Genomic DNA, 13,015 nt, shown 5'->3' on the forward strand with positions numbered 1-13,015 from the left:
AGCTCTCCAGCGCTGTCATTACCAGCACCTTCATAATAATGAGCACTAATCTAACACACTGCATTCTCAGCTCTCCAGCGCTGTCATTACCAGCACCTTCATAATAATGAGCACTAATCTAACACACTGCATTCTCAGCTCTCCAGCGCTGTCATTACCAGCACCTTCATAATAATGAGCACTAATCTAACACACTGCATTCTCAGCTCTCCAGCGCTGTCATTACCAGCACCTTCATAATAATGAGCACTAATCTAACACACTGCATTCTCAGCTCTCCAGCGCTGTCATTACCAGCACCTTCATAATAATGAGCACTAATCTAACACACTGCATTCTCAGCTCTCCAGCGCTGTCATTACCAGCACCTTCATAATAATGAGCACTAATCTAACACACTGCATTCTCAGCTCTCCAGCGCTGCCATTACCAGCACCTTAATAATAATGAGCACTAATCTAACACACTGCATTCTCAGCTCTCCAGCGCTGTCATTACCAGCACCTTCATAATAATGAGCACTAATCTAACACACTGCATTCTCAGCTCTCCAGCGCTGTCATTACCAGCACCTTAATAATAATGAGCACTAATCTAACACACTGCATTCTCAGCTCTCCAGCGCTGTCATTACCAGCACCTTCATAATAATGAGCACTAATCTAACACACTGCATTCTCAGCTCTCCAGCGCTGTCATTACCAGCACCTTAATAATAATGAGCACTAATCTAACACACTGCATTCTCAGCTCTCCAGCGCTGTCATTACCAGCACCTTCATAATAATGAGCACTAATCTAACACACTGCATTCTCAGCTCTCCAGCGCTGTCATTACCAGCACCTTAATAATAATGAGCACTAATCTAACACACTGCATTCTCAGCTCTCCAGCGCTGTCATTACCAGCACCTTAATAATAATGAGCACTAATCTAACACACTGCATTCTCAGCTCTCCAGCGCTGCCATTACCAGCACCTTAATAATAATGAGCACTAATCTAACACACTGCATTCTCAGCTCTCCAGCGCTGTCATTACCAGCACCTTAATAATAATGAGCACTAATCTAACACACTGCATTCTCAGCTCTCCAGCGCTGTCATTACCAGCACCTTCATAATAATGAGCACTAATCTAACACACTGCATTCTCAGCTCTCCAGCGCTGTCATTACCAGCACCTTAATAATAATGAGCACTAATCTAACACACTGCATTCTCAGCTCTCCAGCGCTGTCATTACCAGCACCTTAATAATAATGAGCACTAATCTAACACACTGCATTCTCAGCTCTCCAGCGCTGTCATTACCAGCACCTTCATAATAATGAGCACTAATCTAACACACTGCATTCTCAGCTCTCCAGCGCTGTCATTACCAGCACCTTCATAATAATGAGCACTAATCTAACACACTGCATTCTCAGCTCTCCAGCGCTGCCATTACCAGCACATTAACAATGTCCTCTGGTCTGTAACAATTGATTCTCAGCTCTGTAAAAGGCAGCTCGCTTGTTGGTTTCATTTCATTTCCTTTCCGGTTGAACCTTTGTTCCAGTCTGTATGACGGCAGTTCCCTGCTCGTTCCACCCTGTTCCTGAACAGAGGGGCCTAGTCAAATAACACTTAGGATTTTGGCTGCAGTCAGAGGGAGGTTTACCAAATTTTATTTAAAAGAAAAATAAAAATCAAGAAACAGATGTAATGGGTTTGAGCTGAGAAGGGTATTATATCCATATATTACTGAGGTTGACAGCGCGGGAGGGCTGAGAACATTAGGTGGTTCAAACATGCAAGAAAATGCTTTTTTAGTGACGCACTGTTGGTTAGTAATAATGGGGTAATGATGGCGATGGGAACGAAATGTGCAACCCCTTAATTTGGAACAGAAGGGGTAGGTCCAGCTCTTAGTCATCTCCCATGTACAGCAGAGTGCTCTCAACCCCCTCCCAGGATCAGAGTTCGATGCTTGACCAGCACAGCAGCTACAAGGGGGGGGGGGGGGGGGGGGGGGGCTGATCCCATCACCCTGTGCATTCCAGGAAATCCAGGATCAACACCCCCCCCACCCCCAGTCTGGAATTCCTTCATTCCCACCACAGGATGAATACGGCGGGAGAGGGGGTGTTGACAACCAGACCGGGGAAGTGAAGGCTCTGGCTACTCAACCCTGAGAAGAGGTTTACTACAGTAAAAGCACAGCAGAGTGTAAAAGCATACCTGAAGCACGAGAACACACAGCAGTATAGATAGGCACTGAAAAGCACAGAGAAAACATTACATGGCTGGATTCCCTACATAGCCCCTTAGAAGAATTAAGCAGGAAAATCTGCCCTATACAGAACAGATCCAAGAAAGAACTCCCTGTGAAATACTGACATCTAGTGGCCAAAACACAACATACACACCACAGCCTTCACATGATTCAAGACAGCCAGCATTGCTTTCTTACAGCTGTTCTCGCTCCACTTCAGACACCCAAGGAGGAACCTGCATAGAAACCCGACTCCCGCTGCAAACGAAGTCAAAAGCAGCAGGAATAGATCCCAGGAGTGCAGCCCCTTGCAAGTCCTCTTCTCCACTCTGCAGCTATTTCAGATCAATAAAATATATTTTTAAAAAAAATCAAACAAATACCTTTATCTGGGGTGGGGGTAATAATACAGGTGCAAACCGTTTGAAGGGGTCTACTTCACACCTGCGTCATTTGAAATACTTAACTCTGTGCTTCTGAAAACTTCACTGCATGTTTGATTATCTAGAAGTCTTTTGTCACCCGAACTGCCCCAAGATAGCCTACCCTGTTAAAGGTAGGGCACGATACTTGCCCTCAATCTTTGGTCTTTACAGTACAGCGCAGTAATGTTACATATTTATAGATGAATTACTCAATCTTTTTAATGAGATTTCTTAATTGGGAAAGTCAGATGAAACAATGTCAAGGCTTTACTCTGATTACTAATAAGACAGATATATTTCAACAGATTAAAACTGCCTAGGAAAAAAAAAAATAATAATTTAACCATGCAAAATCCTAAGGGTTAAACTACCCGCTAGCACTTTTCAACTCTCGACCGCAGATGAGCTAAACCCCCAAGTACAACAAACTGGGTTCAGCACTATGAAACCCATCTGTGAAATTAAAACCATACTGTATCAGTCCACAGGCAGGCTTGTCTAAAACCAAAATTTGCACACCAGATCTCCAGTTTAAAAAAAAAATAATAATAATATAAAACATAGCAGCTACTCCACCAGAAAACCAAAATTAATATTTGAATTTACCATGCAACACAATTATGCTGGTTTGGAAAAAAAAAAAAAATCTGGAACTGCAATTACTTTTAATATTAAATTTTAATTTCATCTGAGCATTCTCTCTATCTGCGGTATGCAGAAGATCAAACCCCTCCACCCCACCCATGTCCCATCTCTCAGATCTTTTCAGTAGATTTCAATAGAGAGCCACTGGGTATCGCTATACAAGCTGCACAAATAATGATACCCCCCACCCCCCCTCCCCCCAGAAGCAAACAACAAAACAGAAAGAAACCTGAAGTTATGCACACCACAAAATTTAGAAGGATGCTGCCCTCACATCTACAGCTGGCCTTTGCACAGGCAGTCCGCCCCCAAAAAAGCCAAGCCATTGTCAGAAACTCAGGAGATAAAAAACAATTAGGAAGGGGGAAATCTCTACATGAACTTCCATCAAACCAAACTGTTAAAATATGACTACATTTGTATTTTTTTTTGGGGGGGGGGCAATATCAACACCACGTAAAAGGGAGTTCCTTTAGGGGGCTATTTTACTGGTCTCTCTGGTTAGCATAACCCATAAACTCTATAAAACCATTTCCACCCAGCATTCCCTAAGAATCCTCAACGACAAATACAAAAATAAATAACTCCACAGCAAACCACCTTCATCCACCCCCTCTTCGTACGGCTGAGTATCAAACTGTTAAAAACACAGCCCCCTAATAAAGCCCCCCCCCCCCCCCCCCCCCGTGACCCAGTCCAGGTCCTCGTATCCATCTCTTCATCCTTGCTGGAGGCATCGAGATCAGTAACATACAGCAGAGATTGAGAGACAGAGACAAACACACACTCACACACAGAGTAAACTGGAATCCTGCTGTGAAGACGTGAATCAATCCAAACCTCGTTTGGGTTCGCTTTAAGTTTTTTTTCCTCATTTTTTTATTTATTAATTATTAATATTTAATCAATTTCCTTTTCTTCTTTAAAACACAAGTCCGTCTTTTTTTTTGTTTTCAGATAAGTGTCCTGAAAGAAACGGAGAGCAGTAAATCAGGTTGCCTTCGCCGCGGGGGGCTGGGTTTATTTTGAAGCGGTAGGCAGTGGTGGCGGTGGCTGCTGCTGTGAAGACAGACTGATTTTATTCAGCATTCTCCTCCAAGTCCTCGTCTATCAGCAAGGCTGCAAACTTACTCGCTGAGCTGAACTTCTGAGCAGAGAGAGGGAGAGAGAGAGAGAGAAGGCAGTGAGTACACCACACAGTGACGGACGGAAGATGAAAAAGACGGGACAAAAAATTACTGCTGTAAAGGCAGGTTCGTACTTTCACCCCGAGACCACCACTGAAGGAGATTACCTAGTCTCTCTAGTCGTGACACTGTCGGTCCAAGGGAGACTGCTTCACCAGAGCGGATTGTTTTTCTACTCTAGCTGCTCGGGTCGCATGACCATCTTAAGACTGGAGTATGAACTGGTCTTTACCCAAGACAACTTTCTAAAGTTGGGTAGTTGTTTTTTTCTCTCATTCATAAACTGCTTAACAAAAGCAAAAGTTTGATCGGCTGGTTTCACAGGACCCCGATCCTGACACTTCTTACCTAAAAACAAGTCACCGATTCAAATAACAAAACCGGGATCTGAGAAGGCAGCCATGCGATTGCTGGGTTTATGTCAGTTCACTGCACAGGAATATTACCCACCTGGCATTTCATTCAAAAAAATCTTACACAAAAAAAAAAGAAAAACTTGCTGGAAATGGTAGGATTTCAAAATCAGTGCTAAAATATTCTACCACCCTTTCATTCCAATACTTGGCATGGTGCCTTTCCTTTGAAAACAGTCAGGGATGTTCCTAGTGGAGCGGAAAAAGCCAAAGCAAACACCGACTTATAAAACAGGTATTTTTACAATTCATTTCTGTATTTTTTTTTTTTTTTTTATATCCCGAAAGCAGCACACAAGGTACTTGGATTTACACACACATGAGAACAGGGACTGTCTGAAGAGTAGGGAACAAAAACATTAAAGTGGAGAGTTGTGAAACTACAAAAAAAATTAGGAGCAATCCCCCACCCGACTAATGAACCCGGGACATGTGATTACTACAAAATAAACACAAAAACTGCCACATTATCAATACATAACAGAACAGGAGGCAGCTGTCCATTTCCTGCAAACTGGAGTATACATTTGGCAGGGGGGGGTGGGGGTGGGGGCATCCAAAATGCATTGGTATTGAAAAGAGAACAATTGCAACACTGCTCCACAGATAAACCGTACACATGTGCCTTCAAGAGAAGTGAATCCCCCCCCCGCTCGGAAACAAGGAGGAAGATTACTGTAGTAGTTGGGGCCTATATTACCCACCATAGGCGAATCGCAGGCAAACTGCCCACCTCCATCGTAAATGTATTACAAGGGCAACTGAAAACAAAAAACAAAAACTGTAACGGCCCAGAGTGCTGGCTAACTGCTCGCGGCCAGCAGGCAACAGCGAGTTCAGCGCAGGCTACCCCTGACTGCACGACTCACAGGGCTTGGAGATTCCTCGTATCTCTTTGGCTCAGGTGCTGGTTTAGAGTCTCGATCCCTCCTGCTGTCTTTCCTGGAAAAAGAAACACAGTCTTTAAGAGAGTGTGTCTGCTTGGGTGGGGGGGTTTGTTCTAGATATAAAGAGTGGCTTGTATAGATGGCGATCGAGCATGCGCCTAAAAAGGAAGGCAGAGCTCCAAGGAAAGCTGGTAGATGGAGCTGGTTTTCCCTAAAAAGACAACAACATGCTGGGATGGGGTTTGCGAATGGAGCGTTATCTGGGGTACTGATAACTCCTAAGCTATGCTACACACCACACAGGCACACCATGCTAGTGGATGGGACAGATCCTGGGAAGTATTGCCACTGGCAGCAGGTGGACAACACTCCATGGGAATTGAGACTAACAGGGGAGTCTAGCAGGAATGACTTAATATAGCGGTAGGACCCCTATGTTTATTTAGGCAGGAACGCAAAAAGTATCGTGGATTTTCTTGTTGTTAGTGCATCTTGTAAAGCGCTTTGTGATGGTGCTCCACTATGAAAGGCGCTATATAAAAAAGACTGACTCTGACAAAACAAGCAGCAGAGAAGGTGAAGCCCTGCTAGGTTTGCTGCACTCCCATTAGGAATTTGATGGTGGTTTTGTGATGAAGACTAGCTGCCACTGGAGGCTAGGTTGACACCCCCAAATTAATTTCACTTGCCAGATTCAAACCAAGGGCATGAAAAGGCAAAAGTGGTGTGCCACAATATCTTAAATGGCGCTACAGTGCTGCGAGATCCATTCCTGACTTAACCCTGTTACAGTGTTGCACATTGTTAAAACCACGTCCCACTTAGAGTCACTGGAATATTTGGAAGCTCCCCTCGTCTGGTTTCAGATAGCATTAATCTTGGACCACCTTTCATTAGGTCTTCCAAAATCGATGCTTAATTCAGAAATACTAAAAGAAATTTAACGACAAAACATTAGAAGCCTCTCTGTGCCGAAACCAGCCCTCAATTAAAAAACACACACCTAGGAGCAACGATGCAACTTTCTTCGCTACCTGTTCTTCCAACACGGTACCAGGGTTAATCCACACCTAAGGGAAGCTAGGCTAATCCCCACCACCCCCCCTCCCCCAGATGAGTGGAGAGCTGTAGCTGACCTGTCTGCCTCCCTTCGTCGGTCTTTGTTTGCTCCTTCTCCTCGCCCCCTCCCTGTCCCGGGACCTGCAGAGCCCCCCCTCCCTTTCGCAGGGGGTCTGTCCCGGCGAACACCGTCTGACCGGTTCTCATCTGGAATGAGAGCCCGACAATGAGACGAGGCAGCTAGCAGCTTTAAACCAGAGGCAGGGTGCATGAACTAGGGGCTAGCCCAGAGAAAGACCAATTAAAAAAAATAAACTAGAAGAAAAGGTCTGTCAACCGAGGAAACACGGGACCCCCAGACCCAAAGATGTTTTACACGAGCGTCTTAAAATGCTGCTTGAATTACTGACTGCTGGAAGAAAAGCTGCAATATTTACCAAGGCAATTTTCTTCACTAAAATGTGAACTCTCCAATTCGGGGGTGGGGATCTACAAACAGGGTAAAGTTGGAGAAACGATGTACCGAATTCAATATCCGAGGGAAACCAAAGCTGCATTTTCCACTGGACCGACCATGTTTTTGAGAAACTGCGCCCCCACCACCCACAACACAGAGTATAGCGATCTGTGGATGCGTGCACGCATGCTCCCGACCTTAGCGTAGGGAGGTCAAATGAACCCTTTTTGTGAACATCCGGTGCAACAGCCCAGATCACTAACCAAGTGGCCAAACCAGCCAGTGTTTGAACAGCAGTGTTTGCGTGTTGAATGAAGCACACTGGGGCAAGGTGTACGTTTGAAGTATTTTCAAAAGCAGCCAGAACTCTGTAGATGTTGCAAAGGTGTGCACATCCCAAGTGTGCAAAGTGCTTGCCCCACACAAGTTAAGGCTGGAAAGTCTGTATTGGAATTGGTACCTCTTCCTTTCTGGGTCACACTGCCATCGGGAGAGATTGATGGGCTAGAGCAAAGGGAAACAAAGAGGACAGAGTTTTAATACAGGGAGCAAACTAAGCACAAAAAAACCCCCAAGAGACACTAAACCATTACTAGCAATTCAAGAGCTTCTGCACCAAACTGACAGGATGAAACGGAAGTACTCATTTTCATATCATGGTTCCTGAGCCATAGAATTCAGCAGTTTAATTCTACAGGAGAAAATATAATTGAATGAAAAAGAAAATGATCATTTCATTCAAACAAAACCAAGTGGATTTCTGCAAAACAAATACCGGTTTTGAATTTTTTTTTTTATTTTAATTTTTTGGAGAAACAGCGTGCTGGACCCCTGGTCTTATTACTTTCTTTCACAGCAGTGTTTCACGATCTGCCACGCCAACAGAAAGCTAAACAATGCATGCCACTAAGTGTTACAGAACAACAAAGTTTACAAGAAATGCATTATGTTACCTTTGCTGTGTCCTGCATTGTCTGTATAGCATTTTATATTTTGAATATACTGCCACTATCTATCATGGGTCATAAAACAACTGGGCAAAGCATTTAAAACATTTACTCGGAAGCTTTTTTTTAATAAAATCTCTTAAAGGGGGTTCAGTAACACTTTAATATGCAAGGATCCCAATGCAACTGATACTTCTTTTGAATCCGAAAACAAGACATGCAGAATTTACAAACTCAATGGGGTTTGGAAGAAATCAATGCTGCTGAACCCATGTGCGTTTCAATCCCATTAAAATCAGATTTCCGACTCGAGACTGGTTTACAGCAGATACACAGCTACGACCAAAGGTTTGCATCACCTAGAATTTTAGAATTGAGCCAACAACAAAAATAAAACTATAATGAACATAACTTAGATATTAACAGCAGTGCAGTATTTCATGTGAGATTTCAAAATGTCACTTCGTATAGTATACATGCAAAACTACAAAGAGGTATGTAATTCAATATGTTAAACGTGACATTATTCAGCAAGATTGCTTTGACTTTATGAAGCAAAATTAGTTAATTCTATAGGGTGATGCAAAACTTCCGACCATATCTGTACACAGACAGGATTTTGAGAATCGATTCCTCGATCTTGCATATAAAAAGGAGGAGGGGGAGAGTAAATTCGTACCCGGTGAAGCTTGGCGGTGCATTGCCGCTGGGCGACACTGGAGAGCGGGGGTCCTGGTCGCTGGAGCCTCCAGACACCGTGGGGCGTTTCACCCAGGCGTTCTCCTTGGGCGGGGGGGCCGGCACTACTTTCAGAGGCAGGGTGTCCTGCTTGGCTGGGGGGCGGGTCCCGGGCGAGGGGGGGTCCTCCTCACGGTTGAACACCTCGTTCTCCACCGAGCGCTCGCTCTCCCTACGGCGGGTGGCTGCAGGGCAGGGGGGGGGTGATGTGAGATACAGCGCACAGATACAGCACCGGCAGGGACAGTGGACAACTGACACACTGTTTGGTTTCAGTATTTCTAAAACCAACTTGGCCATTAACACGTGAAACAAACATACATATTGTATTATAAAGATCACCGGTTTACCTCTAGGGCTGTCAAGCGATTAAAAACAATCACGATTAAATCGCACATTTAATTGATACAATTACAGCATCCATCTCACTTGTTTTATTACTGATCTTACTATCATCCAAAAAAACAACCCAGCACAAAAACCCCACATTCCTATTTTGGGATCCTATCTGTTGGTCCCTCTCCATAGTTTTAGATTCACTACACTCCAGCATTTGTTGTTAAATTGTTTGAACCAACGGCTAAAATCACAATGGAGTCAGTTTATTATATTACTCACCTCACTGCATTTAAAATGATCAGTTTCTTTTAGTTTCCTTTACTCGTGCTGATATTGTTCATTGCTATTTAAAAATAATAATACCTTTAACTTGAAACTGGCTAAATAAAACAGAGTAACGGTTATAATTTACATAATTGTAAATATCATTTAAAATAAAACGTGGTTATTGAAATAAAACAAAAGCTACAATGTTAACAGGCTGGCAGTGGGTAGCTACCCACTCTGCCACAGCACTGGTTATAGTAGAGTACCTGGCTTGATTCATGGGTTTGAAGCGATCCTGTAAACAAGTACTGTCGAAACGGACGGGTTTCATTTTGAGAAGTGAAACCATGGTTTAGTCTTTCTGTTTCAGTGCTTTGCTACATAATGCGGTTTCGTGACTAATTTTACAGGCAAACAATGACTGCACTCATTCAATCCTGGCACGCACTCCAGTGTATTGAAATGGTGCCACAGTAAATACAGTATGCCAAGAGGGACAAGACAGAGGAGTGCGATTAACGTGCTTTAAAAAAATCACCTCCCAAAAAACTTGTGTTACTCGCAGAAGCGACTGACAACCCTAGTTTACATGTTAAAAAAAAACAAAAACATTTACAGTTCATGAACTTTAAAAGTATAAGAAATAAATGTACACACACACTTGTGCTTTGTGAGCCTGCAAGACAGTTTACAAAATAAACGTCTGCCTAAACCGAGACGTCCGAACAAGCACCTGTCTAAACAATTTTTAAAACACAGCCCACAGCCCCCCCCCCCCTTACCACGGCCAGTGTTGGACCCAGTGCTTCCTGGCTGGGAGGACTCGCTGCCTGTCCGCGACCGTTCAGCAGGCTGTTCCTCACTGCGCCAGCTCGGGTGTCTAAGGGTGGAGGGTACACAGCTGTTACACAGATACCGGCGCGGCTCGGCCCACGTGTGCACACAACCGTTACAGAGCAGAACTGCTGGCAAGCAGCAACATCAGCCCTCCCTCCTAGCCCCTCAGCTCAAACCACTGGCCCACACAACTCTTTCTCCCAGTCATCTTTAAAAGAAGAGGGTCAGGGAGGGAGGTGATGTAGTCTAGATTTAATTACACCACCTACCTCCCAGTCTTTCAGATCCAACTAGCCCACACTGCGTCTTCTCCCAGTTTCCAGCTCCAACCACTAACCGACCCACCTCCCTACCAGCCCCACTCTAAACAGCTCCTCTCACCTCTCCCGAGGTCGGCGCTCGATGACTCTGCCCTTGTCATCCTCGAGCTGCCTCTGTAGCTTCTCTTGCTCTTTCTTCAGCCTCTCCTCCACTTCCCGCTCCTTGGCCGCGGTGTCCACAGGCTTGGCGGCCCCGAAGATGGAGGAAGCGCGGCCAGTCTGTGCCGGAGGTCCCGCGGTTTCCTCTTCCTTCGGGACGCTGCGGGGCTTCAGGTTCAGCTTGGGTCTCTGCACAGGACCTGCCAGGACAAAAACACACACACACACGGTGAGCAAAAGACCAAACAATAAATACTTCTAGAAAACGGCCGTCACCGAATTTTCTTTTAGGGTTTCTAAATTTAGAATTGTGTAGTTCTGAAACCTGGTCATTTCAAACACCCCAAGGGTAGTTCTGCAGCTCAGGAACGGGTGCAGTGCTAGTGTAACATTCCAGGCCAGTTCCCTCCCTCACCTCTCTCTTCGCGCCTCTCGTCCCTGGACGGGCGCTCCTCCCGCCTCTCGAAACGGTCCTCGCGGTCTCCGTAGCGATCGCTGCTGCCCCGGAAGTCGTCCCGCCGGTCGTCGTAATCCCGTTTGAACCCGCTGCCGAAGGCCCGGCGGCCCCCGCCTCGCGAGTCAAAGGCTGTCGAAGAGTCTGCATTCGGTTAGGGATCGGCTGGGTCTCGCCACAGTGCAGCTACCAAGAAACAGCCGAGCTCTCACTCACACACACACACACAGCATCAGCACAGCCTGGTCAGCTCACTCGACAGACATGAATCAGTTTGCAGCTGGCACTCTCATTTAATTTCATTTAATTTCACACACACAATATGGCAAGCCTGCATACAGTCAATGCACTAAAACGCTAACACACACATAGTAATGTCCACACAGCACAGAATATGCACGCAACACACAGAGATTGAAAACCGAACTCTTGAAACCCTGGAGGACATGAAACACAAGCCGATCTTAAGCGAATTCCACCAAGCGCACCATTCAAGCCTGAGAAATCATCAACTAGCCTTCCTAAAAAGCTGCATTGTTTTTAAAAGCCTTCAGGAGACAGAATGCATACTTTTAGGTGCGAGCAAATCAAAAAGCACACAATACCCGCAAAAGCACAAACCCCACGATTTGATACCCCTCCAGTGCGTAACTCCTAGCCCAGCGTGTTTGAAGCTGATTTCTCCCCCCTGACCCCTCCCCGAGGACTGGCTGACGTTGCCACGCGGGTCTTCGATCCTGCCCCTGGTTTCCCCGCTCTGAACACCGACTGACCTGCTCTGTCGTAGTCTCTGCGGTCCCGGTCATCGTAGCGCTCCCTGAACCGGTCTCTGTCTCGCCCGCCCTCATACCTGTCGTCTCTGCGCGGGCCGTCACGGTCGAAGCGGTCCCGCGATTCTGGGGGAGAGAGAAAGAAAGAAAGAAAAATCACGGTTATTATCGGACCACCTTCACACTGCTTTAAACCTGTTTGGCATGGCACAGTTTTATTCTTATTTCACTCAATGAGATTTAAAGGCAAAGGGAAGTGTGTGGTCCAGTGGATAAAGAAAAGGGCTTGTAACCCTGAGCAAGTCGCAACCTCCTTGTGCTCTGCCTTTCAGGTGAGGCGTTGTTATAACTGACTCTGCAGGTGATGCATAGCTCACACACCCTAGTCTCTGCTAATCTCTGAAAATCACCTTGGATAATGGCATCTGCTAAACAAACAAATAATAATAACATTGGTATCAACAACTATGACGACATCAATACACAAAGTAGAACTACTGACGAAAGAACCAACCAATAGCTGAACATCAACTAATACCATTGGTAAAACCTACAGACTTACGCTGTGATGAGAAGAGCAGGCATTTCAGATTAACCAGGGGTCTGTTTTTTGTTTTTTCTAGCAACTTGCCATTTTAAAGAACAAGGGCAGCTGTCAAATCTAGCAGGGCTAGTGAGCTCTAAATTGTTTAACTGAACCAATTAAATCTCTATCCAAGTAGTTCATTATATCATTGTATGGGTGCAATTCGCCAAATATTTAAGTAGCAAATATTTATGGCTTTGCAGTAACCAGATACTTACTTTCCCCGAAGGAATCCTCTCCACGTCGTGGCCCGGCGTCATCACCGTCTGCGCTCGGCCTCGCCCGCCAGTCTCCGTCAGTCTTATCAGGACCTCCGTCTGATCGGTTC

The 13,015-nt window shown here is 45.3% G+C and overlaps 1 protein-coding gene across 1 annotated transcript; it reads right to left on the reverse strand.

Moving 5' to 3' along the window:
• Positions 1-4,308: 4,308 nt before the first annotated feature.
• Positions 4,309-13,011, reverse strand: eif4ba (eukaryotic translation initiation factor 4Ba; the record flags this gene model as incomplete). Its single annotated transcript, XM_041241704.1, has 10 exons — positions 4,309-4,474; positions 5,797-5,869; positions 6,951-7,080; positions 7,791-7,834; positions 8,957-9,200; positions 10,404-10,501; positions 10,840-11,077; positions 11,293-11,463; positions 12,105-12,227; positions 12,906-13,011. Coding segments are annotated over 10 exons (1,296 nt in total), but the record flags the coding sequence as incomplete, so codon positions are not given.
• Between the last annotated feature and the right edge of the window lie 4 nt (positions 13,012-13,015).

The sequence above is a fragment of the Polyodon spathula genome, unplaced genomic scaffold (assembly GCF_017654505.1).
Source record: "Polyodon spathula isolate WHYD16114869_AA unplaced genomic scaffold, ASM1765450v1 scaffolds_807, whole genome shotgun sequence".
NCBI lineage: Eukaryota > Metazoa > Chordata > Actinopteri > Acipenseriformes > Polyodontidae > Polyodon > Polyodon spathula.